This window comes from Cavia porcellus, unplaced genomic scaffold (assembly GCF_034190915.1).
Source record: "Cavia porcellus strain 051 isolate PalLab524CR breed Dunkin Hartley unplaced genomic scaffold, mCavPor4.1 scaffold_8, whole genome shotgun sequence".
NCBI classification, from domain to species: Eukaryota; Metazoa; Chordata; class Mammalia; order Rodentia; family Caviidae; genus Cavia; species Cavia porcellus.
The window spans coordinates 90,039,347-90,057,932 of NW_026947491.1; the positions used below are offsets into that span (position 1 = coordinate 90,039,347).

At 52.9% G+C, this 18,586-nt stretch overlaps 1 protein-coding gene across 13 annotated transcripts in view; it reads left to right on the top strand.

Moving 5' to 3' along the window:
- Positions 1 to 2,630: 2,630 nt before the first annotated feature.
- Positions 2,631 to 18,586, top strand: part of Mybpc1 (myosin binding protein C1) — a 67,363-nt gene continuing 51,407 nt past the window's right edge. For 5 of the 13 annotated variants that reach the window (XM_013159336.3, XM_013159340.3, XM_013159335.3 and 2 more), the window contains exons 1-2: positions 2,631 to 2,807; positions 16,488 to 16,523. In XM_013159336.3, the coding sequence (XP_013014790.2) occupies positions 2,783 to 2,807; positions 16,488 to 16,523 (61 nt within the window). In that variant the 5' untranslated portion in view covers positions 2,631 to 2,782. The remainder of the gene's footprint in view (positions 2,808 to 16,487; positions 16,524 to 18,586) is intronic. The other 8 variants (XM_013159341.3, XM_013159337.3, XM_013159346.3 and 5 more) reach the window with 4 other exon arrangements.

Genomic DNA, 18,586 nt, shown 5'->3' on the forward strand with positions numbered 1-18,586 from the left:
CTGAGGCAGGAGCATGGCGAGTTCAAGGCCAGACTGGGCTCCACCTGGGGACCTTATCTAAGAAAGAAAAAAGGGAGAGAGAAGGAGAGGGAGAAGGAGGGAGGGAGAGAAGGAGGGAGACAGAGAGGGAAGAAAAAGCACGGAAGGAAAAAAGGAAGGAAGGGATGGTTATATTTTCCAGCTTCTCTGGGAGCCGGATCGGGCCCTCCTCTCCAGCCTGCCCGTGGCCCTAACAGGGTAAGGTACGGGCCAAAGTGGGCTGCTCAGAACGGAGAAAGCGAATTCATCTTCCCTGTCGCTTCCTCCCTTTTTCTGCCACCCAGGATGTGACAGAAATGGCGAATACTCTACAGAAGCCGTTTTGTTTGTTCCCTGACTTATTTTAATTAATTACTTAATCTAAAAGTTTGAGATGGGAGTTTTCTGTGTTGCACAGGGTGACCTGGCCTCCTGGCCTCGAGCAGTCTCCCTGCCTCAGCCTCCTGAGGAGCTGGGCCTCCCCGTGCACCCCACCTCCGTGATCAGCCAGAAGCCACCTGCAGCCTGCAGCCACTGAGGAGGCCCTGGGCTCCCCGCTTTGGAGTTTGTTTATGTGGATCTCACTGAGGCCGCCTTGCAGTCTGGGTTAGAATTCCAATTTCATCTCATCTTTGTACGCAGAAGGAAAAATGCAAGAGCTCATTTAACCAAAAAAAGGAAGAAAAAAAGGCTGTGAGCCGTCTCTCCCCTCCTCCTGTGAATTTAGAATTTTACAGTCTGTGCTAGAATCTGTCCATCTTTCCAAGAATATTTTCTTCTCACGATCAGGTTCTTCATTACCGAAAGCTCCAGGCCATGGGATGCCTTCCCTTCGGAGTGCAATATTTCCTGGCTCGGGTTCCCTGCGGTAAACCGATCGGCGTATTAAAGACCCAGGGGGCTGTGCGGAGGCCAGTGATGGCATGGCACCTCCTCGCGGCATGCGTGCCATCTGCCCGTCACACTGGACATTCCTCTGCAACACGACACCGTGCCCTTCTGGCCCTTGGCCGTGTGGCGGCCAGCGCGCCGGGAACGCCGGGAAAGTGATTCTTTTTTGGAGGCTTCCTGTGCTCTCACGATGCTAAAGCGAGCAGGGGCCTTGGTGATTACTTTATAGACCCTCATTTTACATTAAAGGAAGCTGACGCCCAGCAACAGCTGGTTTCATGATAAGCCCGGAAATAGATTCTAGTTTCTTCCTTTTTTTTCTTTTTGTTGAGACGAGGTCTCACAGTATAGTTCAGGCTGCATCAGTCTCACAGCAATCTTCCTGCCTCAGCCTCCCGGTGCTGGGCTGATGGCGATGCACCACCACCCTGGCTGCAGATGCTCTAGTTGGGAGCTCGGAATTAATTGGCTGTGTTCTTTTTTTTTTTTTTTTTTTTTCTTTTTCTTTTCAGGCCACCTCTGACTTTGTGGTACCTGAGGCCCCGGGTTCTGGCTGACACTGTCCAGCGTCTCAGAGCCGAAGAATCAGCCTTAAAATTGAATGGCTGCTGGAGGGGAGGCCAGGCTCTCCTCCCAGCGCTGGGCCTGGCTATCCGGCCGCCGCCTCCTCCTCGCCCGCATAGCTCGGGGATGAGGTTATGGAGCTGAGTCCAGTTTCCATCCTCACATGAAATGGCCTGGCACAGAGTCAGGTGAGTTAAGTCCCACCAGCTGCGCCCAGGCCACGAGGGAAATGGAGTGGGACGGCGGGGCTGCTCGGGGTGGACGTATCCGTCCGGCTCCTGGAAATGCCACGAGAGGCACCCCGCACCCCACGAAGCACTCGGAGTCACCTTTCCCGCGTAAGCTCCCTGTACCCCGTCTCCCTCGCCCTGGGCTGGAGCAGGGACACGGTGGGTCTTTGCTCCCCAGCTCTCGGTCTTCCCCATGAGTGTCAGGAGGAGGCGCCAAGTCCCACAGATGCTGTGACAACCCACTGCAGGTTTCAAGGCCACTGCTCGGGGCTACTGCCAGGGGCCCCACACACCTGCAAGTGTGCAGCTCCTCGACTCTAAATCCATGAGGTTGCACTACGGGACCCCTTTCTATTCCAGAGCCTCCTCCTGGCCCCCAAATCCCATATCCACGCGCAGCCACCCCAATCCCACTGCCAGAGCCCTGGCACCCGCTAAGCCACCTCCTGAGTCCTCGAAGCCGAGGTGCCGGTCCCCTGGTGCGGGGCACCGGGCCACCGATGCCTTCTCCCTGCCCTTCCAGGAGGCTCCATTCCTGTCCCGGTCCACGTCCTCACTTCCTGCTCTTCGGTTCTCCCTGTCATCTTTAAAGGAAAAAGGCATATGCCAACGGGCACCGTGTCACCCGCCTGGCCAAGACAGTGAAACGGGGGATCCTACGCGGAAGATCCTCGCCACACCAGGGAACTACAACGCGTTCAGAAGGAACTAGCAGAGCATCGGTGACAGCCAAAATTCAGGGACCAGGACAGCGACTCTCGAGATGGATTTATTTCTGAGCATCCTGAGAATCGAGGCGTAGATCAGGCTTTGATTCTCTTTTAATTAATCCACAAACTGTGTGGCCGAGATGGGTGCCGGAGAGGGGCTGAGCCTGGGAAGAGGACACAGATTCCTTGCAGCGGGTGAGGCCGGAGCAGGCGACAGATGTGGCCTCAGCATCCTCTCGGGGAGGAGGGGCGGGGCCGCGTGATTGACGTGCGGGGCCCAATAAAAGCCGGGACCGCTGGGCAGCCGCTGTCACACTGACCTCCTGCACCAGCTGTCCACGCATCCGAGGGGAGGAAACTGCCGCAGCCATGCCAGAGCCCACGAAGAAAGAGGGTAAGGCCACCCCAAAAACGTTCGCCGGTACTTTGCAGTGAAGTGCACCTAGGCTGGTATTTGTTCTCAGAGCGAGCCTCAGTTCCCACCTAGAGGGGGAGATAACAGAACCCACTGCAAGCTGCCATGAGAGCTACCTCATGACAGCAGCCTGCAAAGGGACGCTGCCGTCAGAGCTCACCTGGAAACATTCCGGTTCCACAGCAAAGGACTCTGGGGGTAATTTCCAGGTGATGGTTGTGCGTGGGAAGCGGGTCTTGGTCTTAATCTTGGGTTCACAGGTTACTTTCATCAGAAAAGAATCTGTGACCTCATCCCCAGATTTGCTTTATTGTGGTTTTCTATGGAAAGACATTTAAAGTACAGATCAAAAGTATTATTGGCTTCGATTGGTACATTTGGAGTTTTGGTGTCAAATCCTTGCATGGTAGCTCGCGCCTTCCCTGAGATTTGTGGTGTACAATTTTCCAGCCTCTGTAAGCCAGTAACACTGAAAATACAAGCATATTCTTCATCAGAGGACATGTTTCCTCCAGTTAAATTTCTCCTTTCTGTCAATGTTTTTAACACTATGAATAGTGCAAATAACTGGAATTAGTGACTATAAAAATAATTTTTAAAAAGCATCCATTACATCAGAATGTTGATTTTCATTTTTAATACAAATATATTTTAACATATTATTTCATTCACATCCAACTGCACCGCGTTCCCGAATCTCCCTTTCACATTTCTGCCAATAAAAGCACACACGAGATTAAAGGACTAGCACATAAAAGCAGTATTTAGCTTGTTCATTTTTTTTAGCTCTTATAAACGCTTTCAGCCGTTACTTCGCACAGCCTTGAAAAGGATCCCACACGCTGAACCCCAGTGGAAACACTAACCAAATGCTCCGAAGCCTGCTAAATCTATTTTCTTTATGTCATTAAGTGCGTGGTGGTGACAGCCCGTGGTGATCGGCTTACAGGTCTCCTTCTTTAGTGGCAGATCACTGAAGAGTGAACTCTGCCACCAGAAATAACCACACCAAATGCATGTATTAATATGGGAACCCGATCCAGCCCGGGCCAGGCCGAGCCTGCCAAAGTGTCTTGTTTGTAATGCAAATGATTTACATGTGTATTAAGTGTCCTTTTTACTTGATCGGTCACTTGACGCTCCTGTCCAGTGCTCATTTGGACAGCACGCATTCTGTGCTTCCTAGCTGCGGGCAGAACATTGTTTTAATTGTCCTGGCCTCAGTGGGTGAATGTGTGTTGGCTTGGAGGTGCAGTCGCGTGGGTCAGCGTTGGGAAGGGTTTGAGAAGGACCAGACAAGGTGGGGGGAAGACAGATTGCAACAATTTATCACCATATATGAGAAGGTTTTTAAGGGTGCAGCCCCAAGATTCCCACCCAGGGCACCGTCCTGTGGGAATACGAAAGCAGCTTGGCACAGACGTTTCCTAAGGGTGGTTATCCCAGTCCTGCTGCTAGCAGCGGGCAAATGGAAGACCGCCTAGATGTCCTGGGGAGTGAGGGGTAAATAAATCGTGTCACAGCCGGAGAGCAGAGTACTATGCGGTTGTTAACAGTACGCTGTGGATAGATGTTTATCCACACAGAGAGATGTTCACTGTCATCATTGGGAAAAAGGGCAGAAGCATATTCTCAAGAACATGTAGAGGGCTTCATGGGTTAAAATAAAAAGTTTAAGCCTCTACAAGAAGAAAAAGAAAGCCCAGTAGAAAGCCACAAGAAAGCTGAAAGCTGAATAAACACATCCCAGGCTGTAGAAATGATAAAGCTAATTAAATTATGCTGACGCTAGATGACCCCCGCTTTATGTTTCATTTGACAACTCGGATTCATCCTACTTCTAGAGAGTGAAATTCTAAAGCCACAAACAGGAACATAACCGGATGTGGTGACGCATGCCTGTAACTCCAGCACTCGGGAGGCTGAGGCAGGAGGGTGGCTGTGAGTTTGAGGCCAGACTGGACTAATAGGGAGACCTTGCCCCCAAAAGGGGAGGGGGAGTTTCCCTGCCCAAATGTACTTTTCTCTTTGAATAAATCTGCGTGTATCCTAGTCTTTCTTTGTACCAGGACTCAAACTCACGACCAGTGAGCTACATCCCCAGCCCTGATCCTAAAGTCTTCATGACCTTCCCTGCTGTAAAAGCACCGCTGCTATTCCGCGTAGGAGTCCCCACCCCCAGCGTGGTAACCTTACACCCGGGATTCTTCAGTTAGTTTAAATTTGGATGGTGGGGAGCAGGCGCAAAGACCCGGAGGGCTCCGAGTGGCTCACAATCCACGGAGGAAGCGCAGAGATTTTTCCCTCTGGGCAGAACTGATTCTTAAAGGAGCCGCGCCTGGAGGCACTCTGCTGGCCATGCCTAACCCTCCAGCGTGCTATTGGGGACCCCGCGGTGGGCAGCTCTTATCCTGCTGGCAAACTACACCTTTGGCTCCTCTAAGAGCGCCCCAAGAGCAAAATCTGCCAAAGACTAGATTCTTTCCTCCCCAAACAGTTCCTGAACCCCTGCAGAACACTGTTTTTGTTTCTTTGTGGGGGGCAGTTTTTGAGACAGGGTCTCATGACGCAGCCCAAGCTGGCCTCAAACTCCCAGAGATCCTCCTGCCTCAGCCTCCTGGCTCCTCTACAGAACATCTTAATGTTCCTCCCCACTGGGAAAGCCCAGCTATTCCCACTAGGAAGACCATGATGATCACTTAGTAAAAGTCTTTTTTTTCCCCAGTACTGAGCATTGAACCCAAGGCCTCGGCACTGACCTGTACACCAAGTGCCTTTTTTGTGTTTGTTTTGAGACATGGTCTTGCCAAGTCCATAAATTGTCCAGGCTTGGTGCTAACTTTAGCGATCCTGCCTCGGCCTCTTGGAGAGCTGGGATCACAGGTCTGTCCCACGATGTCTGGGTTTCCATGAATCTTGATAGACTCTGAGAACTGCTTGGATGCTCCCGGAACCCAGGAGGCTCTGCAGACTTTCTCAGAGACTTTTCAACCCCAGAAGGTGCAAAAAATGTGGCACTCACCCACCTCCTGGCCTGCGTGGCCCAGTTCCTAGAGCGAGCCTTGCGCTGGGTCTTGGGGGGAAAAGAAAGCCAGCCGTAACCTGAGTCCGCGAGGGAAGTCTGATGGGAGTAATCCACCAAGCCGCCCTTAAAGCCTGCAGAATGTCCTGCTGTCTCTGTGAGCCTTTGGGGTACAGCAGGCGCCATCTGCACAAGCGGCCACTTCCTGCTTGCCTGCCCTCCCCGCCTTCCTCCGAGGTGTGCCTGTGCTTAGCAGAACCACAATTCAAGGAACCCATTCACCACCACGCCACCGGATTCATCTAGAATAACGATGAAATTATTCAGACAAACTCGTAAGAGGTGGCACGTGGAACTTCAGCTCTTGGGAATCTCCCAGGATGCCTTGCTGAGACATTTATTTAGCGGCAACTATTAACTGAGCGCGTAGTGTGTGCTTGTGGCTGGGATTTCAGGGATATGTCCAGCATAGCTTCTGGGCAGGAGAGCCTCAGTTTCCTTAGGTCCTAGTGTATAAATAAATCCCAGTAAAAGCAGAAAAGAAAAAAACCTGTCCAGGATCTAGCTCAGCAGCACAGCGCCTGCCTGGCAAGCCCGGGGTCCTGAGTTTGATTTTCTATGCAAAGGGAAATAAACTTTATTACTGTAAAATTAGAATATTTCAGTGGCCACTTTCTGTGTGGTAAGACTGCTGTCTGCTCCAACATATTAGAAATGCTCCAAAACCGTGAAGAGATCTCTTCAGGAATTCTTCTCTGTGGTTTATGAGGAAAGCCGTGCTTTACCGCCCTGACACTGTTGCTAGCGCTCAGAGGCTAGAGAAGCCAGGAAACGTCCCCGTGGTGACCCAGGCCTCGGCTTCGGCTGTGACCCTCTGCTCCCAGCGCATTGGCAGAGGGCAGTGCCTCTCCCCCATCCGTGGCTCCTTGGTGAATCTCTGCAGTGCTCCGGTCCAGGGAGGATTTCTTCTCGACAGCTCGGACACAGGGCGGAGCACGGGTTCCGTGACGACGGTCACATTAGGGGTCCTCTTCCCTCACTGTGCTTTCTGGACCCCCGGGAGGCTGCACCCCATCTGGAGTTGAGCTGGGCCCAAACCCCTCCCCGCGTGGAGAGCAGCCCGCTAACCCCTCGCCTGCTTCCAGGCGTCACCCGGGGCTGAGTCACCGTGGGAAAAGGAGCCCAGACAGGTGACGGGAGCCTGGCTCTCGGGTTCGCTCTTTGACCTTCAGGGGCCACCTCCGTGAGCCCGGATGACCTGCTTCCCACAGCCAAGGCAGCATGTCTGGGGTCACCGTGCATCTGACCACGCCAAAAACACGGCGGGTGCTAAGTGTGAGTTACAGTAAGTCACGGTGCCACCCGCTCCCCAGGACCTGCCCCGGCCCCCAGCACACCCATCCCACGTGCCCGCCCCGATCGCAGCAGCTCTGGGGTCCTCTCTCCTGAGGGAGGGCCTCTTGTCGCACTGTCCTGGCTGCCTCAGTGTCCGGAACTGATTCAAACCTCGTACCTTTCACGGTCGTCTTGACTTTGCATAGGAACCTGAGATCCCATGGCACCAGGGTGGACACACAGGGTGGACGAGGAGGACACGCTGTTTTAGAGCCTGCCTTGCCGTGTGGGTGGCACTGGCGGTGGCCTTCCCAGGATTTTCCATCACACCTCATAAAGACAGGGCTCCAGAGCTGCTGCAGACGGCGCAGCAACCTCGGGATGAGGGGGTTTGAAGCGAGGGGATCTCGAGGGGAACCGACAGCACCGAGTCTCAGGGTCACAATCCGTGCGGTTTAAACACGGTGATGGCATCTGTGACCGTGCTTCTGAAAGTCTTTCCCTGCAACCAGAGAAGTCTGTCATTGATAGGAGGTAACAGGAAAGAGGGGAGCAGTTTCTCGGGGGCCCCACTTCCTCCTCGGCTGACTGGCTCTCTGGCGCCAGCATGGGGACCAGGCCGGGACAGGGCTGCGGGGAACAGGGCCACAGCTTCCCTCCCCGGGGACACAGCCGTGGAAGGCGCAGGCGCCCTGCAGGGCTTAGTCCTTGGCAGGGTCACCCCTCTCGGTGGCCTGCTTTCATGATCGCTTGCCTGCACCTGTTAGGAAGATAAATAAAGGGCTGGCCAATTCTTTCCTCTCCAGCAGCCTAAATATATCACTTGAAAAAAACTCTGGAAAAATAAGTACCCCTGCCTTGCCAGTGGGTCCAAAGATGTCCCCTGCCCTGGTTCCCAGGCCTGTGGGGCGGCAGTGAAGCCAAGGGCAAGGCGTTGGGAAGGGTCAGGGCGGAGGCCAGCCCCCACTGCCTCTAGGGACCAAGCACCTGGAACCTTGCGTCCTGGCTTGCATCCTCTCCGTCCTCAGCCAGCTCCGTCCACAGCCTGAGAGGCGACCTTGAACCGCCGGGCAGCCGCACACGTGCGGTTCATTAGCACTTCCCTGTTAACAGCGATTTCACGGTCCATTCTCCAGCATCTTGAGCTGGAATAGACTACCCAGGGCGGCTTTTTAAAATGCCTGGGCACAAAGACAATGAAACAAAACGTCTCTTTAAAAGCTTGAATGGGCAGGGTGTGGAGGTACATGCCTGTCATCCCAGCACTCGGGAGGCTGAAGCAGGAGGATCACTGCGAGTTCCAGACCAGCCTGGGCTACAAAGTGAGCTCAAGGCCAGCCTGAACTGCATAGTGAGACCCTGTCTCAAAAAGACAGAAGAAGAAGAAGGAGAAGGAGAAGAAAACTGCCAATGAATGTGAGATGAAATTTCTGCACAGCTTTTATAAACAAACCTATTTTTTTTTTAAGTCTTAGAGAGTCATTGCAAAGAGGCTGCTGGGAAATGGTTACTATTTTTTTCTCTTTAGCCATAAAAGTATCTTTGACGATTTTGCTTAAAACTCTGTTTTATTGAAGGTATATTTTATGGACCTTGTGACACCGAGAGAGGAGGTCCTATTATTATGGATAATTACTATTTTTATCCAGGCTTCTCCCTCGTTAGTCTGTGGCACCCATATTAAGTGTCAGCAGAGGCCCCTGGCGGCCAGCAACTTCTATAGTAATTCTAGACCTGATCTCTAGACACACTTGGGTGTGTTAGATAATAAATCAATAATAAATCACAGGCTTAAAATTCTAGCCATCAACAGTAAATAGAAAATGTTCATTTCATTTGTGTACCCCAGGGGATGTGGCCATGTTTCCCTTGGACTTTTCCCCCATGTTGATGTTTTTGCTTTTTTGTTTTAGTTTTTTGAGACAGGGTCTCACTATGTAGCCCAGGCCGGCTTCAAATTTACAGCAACCCTCCTGCCTCAGCCTCCCCAGTGCTGGGGTTACCAATATGTACCACCACATCTGGTCAATGTAGGTCTGTTTTGGGTTCCTGGATCAGTTCAGAGCTCTGTGAAAACTCAGTAAACACACAGAAAATCAGTCCTGAGTGAGACTTCCCAGTAGCGATTCTTATTCAACAATCATTTCCTAAAATTTGAGAACACAGGGATGATAGACGAGAAAACTGAAAAAGAGATACATTTCACCCCTGATGTCTAATTTCCCAGCGTCCACAAATTACTTTGTAACCAGATAGAAAGGGCCTCTGTTCTTAGCTTTTTACCAAGAATCAATGCCCCACTTTAGTGTCCAGAGAGGCTACTTGGGTAACTCCAAAGACAGACTGACAGACAGACCGACAGACAGCCAAGCTGCCTGATGTTCCCAGTTGGGGGCAGAAGGACATTGGCGGGCCTTTGTGTGCATGTCCAAGGTACAGCTCTCATCCCAGTGGGCTGGGCGGCAGGTGGGCTGGTTTGGCAGAAGGCAGAGCCAGGATCCTCCAGCTTGCGGCTTATTTCTCCCTCTATAATGAACGCACCCAAAGCTGGCCGTAAGCTTTCATTATGCCTTTCAAGTTTAAATCCACTTTGGTAAGACTTTGCCCTTTTCCACTCCCGAGGAATCCTTTTGATCGGCCGCTCAGGCACCAGGGCCGTAGCTAAAATTACCTTTAAAAAAGCCAGGCGTCAGATCTTATAGCTTGACTTCACCAGTGTTTTTATTTGTATTTATTTATTTAGGTGGAACATTTTTTCCGCTCCAAAAGCATCTCAAACTTTCTCTGAATGGCATCAAATCTCTTCTCAAATTCCTGAGGAATTTTTTTACTGTTCAGTAACACCCTTTGCCTTCTGAAAAATTTTGTCTCAGAACAGAATGTTCCTTTCGTAACTAAAAGTTCACGTATGTGTACAACAGGACATTTTAAGGCCTCGTGTTTATGGTAGATATCATTAAGACTGCTCCACATATAGTACACATTTTTACTTTTTCTTTGTGTATATCAAATAATGTTCCTCATTAAGCATGATGACATAGACAGAGTATTATTATCATTCAGGTAACATTCTAGATAGTTCAAAACCACCATTTACTGACTTACTTATGATTTATATGCCTCAGTTTCCCCATCTGTAAAACTACATCTTACCGCCAGGCATGGTGGCACGCTTCTGTAATCTCAGCATTTGGGAGGCCGAGGCAGGCAAATGGCCATGAGTTCAAGGCCAGCCTGGACTATAACTCAAAAAACAAAACAAAACAAAACAAACCCTCCCCCTACATTTTACATCCTGTCTTTGTAAAAACTGATGTAAATTCAGCGAAGTGCTTAGAGCTCGAGGTAAAGATAGAGCCAGACCGACAGCAGTCAACTCAGAAATCCTGCCCGGTGTAAGGTATTAATGTCTTGGATTTGCTGTAAACTCAGCGACCATTTCTAGCGGCATAAAATACACGGCAGCAGCTTCCCCGTGTCGGAGTAATATTTACAGCGTCTAACCCAAGCAGCTGCTGTTCCCAGCACCACACGCCAGCAGCCTCCTTTTCTGATGCTGGTGAAGCATCTTAGCTGCCGCCCTCAGGAGCTCAGGTCCCACGAAAGGCCTCCCCTCTGTCACCTTCCCGCGGAGATCTGGGTGGCCAGTCCAGCTGGGGTCTCCATTTGTCACTGTGCCCCGTCACCATCACTGCCATCAGGCTGGAAGGCTGAGAGGGGGGACCAGCAGGCTTCTCCCCACCCCTGCCAGGGACCCTTTGTCTGGGGGTCTCCCGGTGGCTTTGAATTTCTCTGGGGCAGCACCTCGGGGCCGAGGTGACCACGTGGGGAAGCAGTGGGTGACCAACTGAGTGCCACTGCGTTTACTGCCTGGGCTTTATTTTTATGACCCCACCTGGCGTCGGGGCCTCTCCTCCCTCTATTTTTAAAAAAGTCCCCCCACATGGGGCCTGGCGAAGTTGGGCACGGCCTCTCAGGGAGTCGTGCTGGGACTCCGTCACCACTCCCGCATGCTCTTGGCTGGGGTGGGGAGCGATTGGAATGGCCTTTGCAAAGGCTTCTCCTCCTCCCCACTAGCCAGGCTCTGCTGCCCCCAGCTCCCATCTGAAAGCAGAGACCGAGACAGCTTGGGGATCACACCTCCTGCTCCTCTGCCGCTGCTCAGCAGGGAGCACATTCTGACCTCCGGAGTCCAGGCGCCCAGAATTAGGAGAGAGAGCCAGCTGACCAGGAGGGGAGGAGCCCCGCAGATTTAGGGAAATTCTACGAGGCTGGATCAAGAGTTCTTGGAAAAACCTCTTGGTCTGTGTGGCCTCACCTCCACGGCTCAGGGCCTTGGAGGCTCCAAACTGTCCAGGCCCCGGAGCTCGGCTTTCTGCAACACCAGGGGCTCCTTTAGTTGGGAACCTGAAAACACGGTCCCATCCCAGTTATGCGGATGAGCGGATTCCTGAAGGGTCGCATCGCTTTTCTTGCTTTTGAAAAGAAAATGCAGGCCGGAGTTGGAGGTGGTGGTGGTGGTGGTCCAGTGTTTGCCTGGCACACAGGGCGCCCCGGGGGTTTTGCAGGTTTTTAATGCAAAACAAGCAACAACAACAGGGAAAGGTAGTGGGTGCATTTGACTTGCCTTGCATTATGAATTTCCATCAGTGCAGCATGTGTGCGCTGAATCTATTTGCTTTGTGGTGCAGTGGGCTTGTACTGCCTGGATCCAAGCTCTCCCTACTCAGCCCTTCCTGAGCGTGGCTGCCCCTCTCTCCCTTTCCCCCTCTCTCTCCTTCCTTCTTCTTTTTTCTTGGTGTTACTGGAGACGAAACCCAGAGCCTCCCTCTGAGCTACACTGGCCTCGCTGTTCATTTTGATTTTCAGGCAGGCTCTTGCTGAGACCCTCCTGCTTCAACCTCCAAGTCGCTGAGGTTCAGACCCGAATCACCCTGCTGCCCTTCTCTGTCAGGAGAAGCTTCTCCCCCTGTGCAGGCCATGGCCATTGGTGGGGTCCCGCGCTCCAGGTCTTTCTGCAGCTGGGGTCCTCCCAGGGTTGAAGAAGGTGTTCACAATCAGGATCACAGAATATTGGGGTGCCCTGAGCCGTCCTTAGGGAGCCATCCCTTAGGCACCCGCTGGCTCTCCCCAGTTCAGAGTGGACTTCCTGCGGTCACAGGGGTCCCCTGGCTTGCGTGGGGACCCTCCCGCCTTGCCGTCTGGATTCATGGTGGCAGGAGAGCAGAGCCTGCCTGGGCTTTGCTCTGTTGCTATTTTTACGTACTTGGGAAAATGAATTTGTAGTTTTTATCCTGTCTGCTTCTTTTTACCAATCAGAGCCGGTGCTGTGTCCCCAGATGAGGTCTGTAACGTGTGTCTGCCAAAAAGCAAAACAGTGCACGTACAGATGGGCAATTCTTTTCTTTAAAATTTTGCAGTAAATTCTAAACCAGCTCTTCTCAAATGGGAGGGTCTTAAATCAATTTTCACTGCCAATAATTTTGTTTTGGTTTTTTGAGATAAGGTCTTGCTGTATAGTGGTCCTGAACTCGTTATATAGGCCAGACTGATCTCAAACAGATGACAATCCTCCTGCCTCAGCCTCCCGAGTGCTGGGATTGCAGGCATGTGCCACATGCGTGGCTCTGAGTAATTACTGAAGAAGCTAAAGCACATCTGTTATTTAATTGGAAAGGGGGCAGCAATGAATGTTTTGAGCACCAGGGTCTACAGAGCACGCTGATGAGCTGTGAGCACACAGGATGTGCTTGCTAGAACATTGCACTGTGGACTGGTGACAGAGAGTGGCCAAAGCAAAACCCAACTTAGCCTGATTACGGGAGCACCTCTGGCTCCTGGACTCCCCAGAGGCTCTTAGGAATTCTATACCTCACTTCAAGAGCTGCTGTGATTGACTCTAAAAAATAGGTAATGCCCTTACCTCTCAAGGCCCACCATACCCCACACCCATCATACTGAATGCAGCAGGAAACAAAAATAAGTCCGTAATCATTAAAATAGAACTAAATATTGAGGCCCAAATTCTGTCTCTGGTATGTCAGCAACACAGCCAATACAAACATACTGTTTTGTTTTGTTTTTAACTTTTTTGGAGACAGAGTCTTGCTATGTAGTTCAGGCTGGCCTTGAACTCACTATACAGCCCAGACTGTCCTCAAACTCAGGGAAATCCTCCTGCCTGAGCCTCCTGAGTGCTGGGTTTACAGGAGGGTACCTCCTCTCCTGTCTGTAATTCGTTTTTGCTGACCGGAGACATTTATAATTAATATGGTCAAAAGTTCTAAGTAAAATTTTATTATTTATTTAGTTATATATTATTTATTTATTTATTCACTGGTTTTTTGAGACTAGGTCTCACTATGTAGTTCAGGCTGGCGTTGAACTCACTATGGAGCCTAGGCTGGCTTTGAACTCATGGTGATTCTCCTGCCTCAGCCTCCCAAATGCTGGGACTACAGGCGTGTGCCACCCTACCGGTGCATTTTGATGTTCAAAATGATGTTCCACGGCAGGCCCTCCCCTCCCCCAGTGTGCGTTTACTTAGGATTTAGAGAGAGTCTGCAAGGCAGGTGCCACCCGTTGCCTGACACTGATGCCACCCACAAGCAGCCCACTGAGGGTTGGGTGGGACGGCACCGGAACTCAGCCACTGGCTGCCTTTCCAGCACAGAGTGAAGAGGGGAGCCCTTAGCAGGGGGAGCAGGGTGACCCCAAAAGCTGAATCTCCAGCCCTGAGGCCTCTCCCAGCCTGCTGGGAGCGCCAGCCCCGTGCGGACAGAAGCTGGGAGTGGGGGGGCTCCTGGCCTGGCCCCGGGAGGTGACCTGTGAGGCATACTATTCCCCTCCAGGAGAGGACACCAAGGTGCCCGGGAGGCCAGGGGATGGGGCTGGGTTTCCCGGCAGCCAGGAGCAGGGGCTTTTGTGCGGGAGGAGCAGCCCAGCCGGCAACTATATTTATAGAGCACCTGCCGCGGGCGACTTGGAAGGGGGAGGAGTTGGGCCGAGTCCTCACAGGGCTTGTGACCAAGGGGACAGGAAAAGTCCCGTCTACTGTAAGTCTGTCAGCTATGAACAAGGACGGGGACAGGTGACACCGACAGCCTGGCTGCACCTCGTCACTCAAAGCGTGAGTCTTAGCAGTGGCCAAGGTGTCCGCCTGTCACCCCAGCACCTGGGAGCCTGAGACAGGAGAATCACCCGGAGTTCAAGGCCAGCCTGGTCTGTACAGCGAGACCCTGTCTCAAAAATACCCCCATGCACAGATTCTGCACTCCAGCATTTCCTGTGAGCAGCTATGTGTTTATTCCCTTGCTGTCTGTAAAGTACGAGGTTTCTGTGATTTTAAGGAAGGGAAGCTCTGGTCCTCTGGGCTCACCAGGGAAGGTGTGTCTTTCCGTCTTTCTGTTCCCCTGCAGCAGCCCTGCGGGCCGCACAGTGCAGTTGCTGTTCCAGACTTTGGAGGGAGCTGCATTAAGCCCTCTGAGTTCTCCCCTTGGTCGGATGTTTGGCGTTTGGCACAGACCCTGGGCCTGTGAGGCACAGAGGAAACCGTGCACCTCTGGTTTCAAGGCCCAAGTTGATTCTGACCAAGGCGGTTGGAATTCATCACTGGCCTCGGCTGGATTTTTTTTTTTTTTTTTAGCCAAAGTGTCACCTTGCAGTTCAGGCTGGCCTTGAGCTCACTTTGAAACCCAGGCTGGCCTAGAAACCACTTTGATCCTCCTGCCTCAGCCTCCCAAGTGTTGGTATTACAGGCATGGGTCACTATGCCTGGCTCAGATTTGTTTTATATTTCTTATTTCTCAGACCAAGAAACTGAGGCAGGAGATGAAGAAATCAACCAAGATGACACAGTTAATGACACAGAGTCAGGATTTAGATCAAATATTACCCAACTTAGGCTTCCGTGGAGAAAAAGCAGAAGGCCTGGGGGGAGGGGGGGCGCTGCTTTTGTCAGTGGCAGAAAGGTCACGAGTTGAACAGAGAAGCTGGATCTAGAGTGGGGGACACGGGGTGTGCTGGGGGTGACGAGGAAGTGCCCCCCAGGATGGCTTTGCATGCCGGCCTCACCAGGCCCCAGACGAGGGTGGCGGGAAGCACACGGAGCCAGGAGGAAGAGGCTGGGGGCCTTGAGTGACTGTGGCTCCTACCAGGCACCGGGATCCCCACGCCCGCCGGGGCAGAGCCCAAAGCCAGCGGCCAGCTTCAGTTTCCGCTCCGCATGTCTCTCTGCAAATAAAACGTTTCCATGAGCGCGTCACCTCTGGGGACCGAGGCACGGAGATGGCTTTCCATGATGCAGCCCAGAGGAGGAAGCTCTCCCAGCCAGGCTGTTTGAGGGACACCCGTGGGGCCACAGGACCATGAATGACCTCATACTCAGCCACGCCAACTGCTGCCGGCCTGTAAAGCTGTAGTTCTGACTCCCAAGGTTATACGGGTTTTTTTCCCTGATTAGCAAATTGTAACGAATTCACTTATGCTCATCTGACTATTAGAAAACAGCAGGGCGTTCTCTTTTTTTTCTTTTTCTTTCTCTTTTCAAGACAAGCTCTTGCTATATGGTTCAGGATGGCCTTGAACTCCCAGCGATCCTCCTGCCACAGCCTCAGCTCTGGGTGTGCACCACCATGCCCACAGAAATACATTCTTCAGTAGAAGTTTCTTTAACAGAGCCAGCTGGTGGCGCATGCTTGTAATCCCAGCACCTGGAAGGCTGAAGCAGGATGATCACTGTGAGTTCAAGACCAGCCTGGGCTTCACAGTGAGCTCAAGGCCAGCCTGAACTGCATAGAGAGACCCTGTCTCAAAAAGAAAAAAAAAGTTTCTTTAACAGACTTTGAAGTCAGGTCGCTCTAGAGCCTGGGACACCCAGAACCAGCAGAAAGCCTTTGGACTTGCACAGCTGGAGCCTGGCGCATGTGCACTTCCGGCCCAGCCTAGGCCAGGGTCTCCTGCGCCTCCCCCCCCCAGACTAAGAGGCGTTCAGCTTGCAGCAAAGCCACACGCCCCAGGGCTGCCGGCAAAGGTGTCTGCGTCTCAGGTGGGGTCGCATCAGTGGGTGTCACCTTGGCCTTTGGTTCTCACCTGGTCCTCATGCACCAGGCTGTATGGAGGGGAGCACAGGCCTCGCCCCAGTGCTGCCCAAGTGGTCCACACGGGGCTGAGGACCCCGGGCTCTTTCCATACGGTGCCAAGCCACCCCCAGACCACCCACCCCCATGCACCAGAGCAGCGAGCCCCAGCCTCTCTCGGTGCCTGCCGGACACCCCTGACACCCTGTCCTCTGTCCTCTGCAGAGACCGAGGCGCCGGCCCCAACCCCGCCCCCCACAGGTAAGTGACCTCGCGTCCCCCCAGCCTGGACTGCAGCCTGCCCCAGGCCCCTGCATGGCTGTGATGGTGACCACAGGGACACGGCTCAGCCCCATGCGGTCTGTGCTCGCATGACCTCCCCTGGGAGCCCTGCCGCGCCTGTGGGGGAGGGTTACTCTACAGCCGGTCCAGCTACAGGGAAGCTGTTGCTGTCCCTGAGTTGGGGGGGGGGCTGCAGGATTTGTGCCCCCCCCCCATCCCCACATAGTGAAACAGAGTTTGTTGTTTTTCTCACATTAGGGAGGAGCACACCCCACCTCAGGTTTGTTGTTTGTATGAGACAGGGTGTCTCTGTGTAGCCCAGGCGGTCTTCAAACCTCTCAATCCTCCTGCCTCAGCCTCCTGAGCGCTGGGGTTACAAGTGTGCACCACCACACACGGCTTAACTTGAATTATGTCTCCATCGGGCACCCCCAGAAATACCCTCAGTCATCCCCGAAGCCCCTATCACGACCACATTTTTGAAACCTTATAATTACGTGGTCTACCAGTGCCAACCTCATGTAAGTAAGGTGATCGAAGAGACCACCTAACCCTAACCCTAACCCTAACCCTAACCCGGCGACACGCGGTACAGCGAGCGCAGGTCCAGTCTCCTAGCAGGCTCGGGAGGGTGGCGGCCCCGTAACGGCTCCAGGACTGCTCCCGGGACCCACCGAGTAGCCCCCCAAATGGAAGCCAGCAGAACCATGTGCTTTTCTGCACGAGGGGTAGGTACCACGGCGCGGCCCTAGGGGGCGCTCCAACCCCGCCTCTCGGAAGCGGGCCGCCCGGGCCTCGCGCTCCTGCAGGCGAGCTGAGCCAGAGGTGCCGCTGGGGCAGACTGACCGCGCCCCCGGGGGGAGGGGAGCGGAGCTGAATAAAGCCCCCTTTCTGTTCTTTTCGCATTCACCATTATGAGAGGCATTTGAAGCTTTTTCATCGTGGGTACGTTTTTGTTTTTTGAGGCAGGGTCTCGCTTTGTATACAGACCGGCCTTGAACTCGCTATGTAGCCTGGGCTGGCCTTGAACTCATGGTGACCCTCCTGCCTCAGCCTCCCAAAGGTTGGGATTACAGGCATGAGCCACCATGTCCTGCCCAGATACCATTTTTGAGGCAGCAGCCTGAGCAATCTGACTGCTCCCTGAGCCCTTGGTCCAGCTAATAATACAGCGTCCACACTCAGGAAACCTCGGGTAGGACGGGAGAGGTCACTTCCTGTCCAGTGGACCTCGCAGGCTCAGGTCTGGGGGACCCAGCACCTCGAGCTCCCATCTAGTGTTCCGGGGCTCCGAGGGCTAGGCCAGTAGAGCCAAGAGATATACCTCCTTCAGGCTCCCCGCTGACCCCCTGCGGCCGGCATCTCTCCTGGTAGCTCTGCTCACGTCTGTCCCAGCTACCAGGTCAGCTGTCTGCTGTCAGTCGAGAGACACAGACTCCCTTCCTTCCACACACCTCGAGCCAGCTGCCACATGCAGGAGTCCAAATTCACAACTCCAGCCAGGACAAAGGCGACGTGGAGCTCCTGACCAATATGATCCGAGGTGACCATGCTCATACTGCATTTATAGCCAGTCTCAACATTTTCTGTGAAACTATCATCACACAATTGCACATGTCACTCCCTCCTGTCATGTCTAGAAGCCCACACTTTCAGAACCCCCAGAGCCAGGCATGATTGTGCACACCTGTAATCCCAGGGAGGCTGAGGCAGGAGGATCACCATGAGTTGGAGGCCAGCCTGGGCTACATAACACAAGTTCTGGGTTAAGTCAGCCTGAACTACCAAGCAAGATCTTATCCCAAAACAAAACGAAACATCCCCAAAACGACAAAAAAGAAAACAAACAAAGAAAAGAACCCACTAAGCTGCTCAGAGTTCTGTAAAGAGCTGGCCCCTCGCTGAGCTCTAACATGGAAGGGGCCGCATAGTAAGCTCACTTCCCCCAGCGCAGTCTAATTCAGTCCCAGTGACACCCGTGTGCACTCCCAAAATGCATGCTTTTCTGCACACTTTTAAAAGATCAGATGTAGCCATCTCTT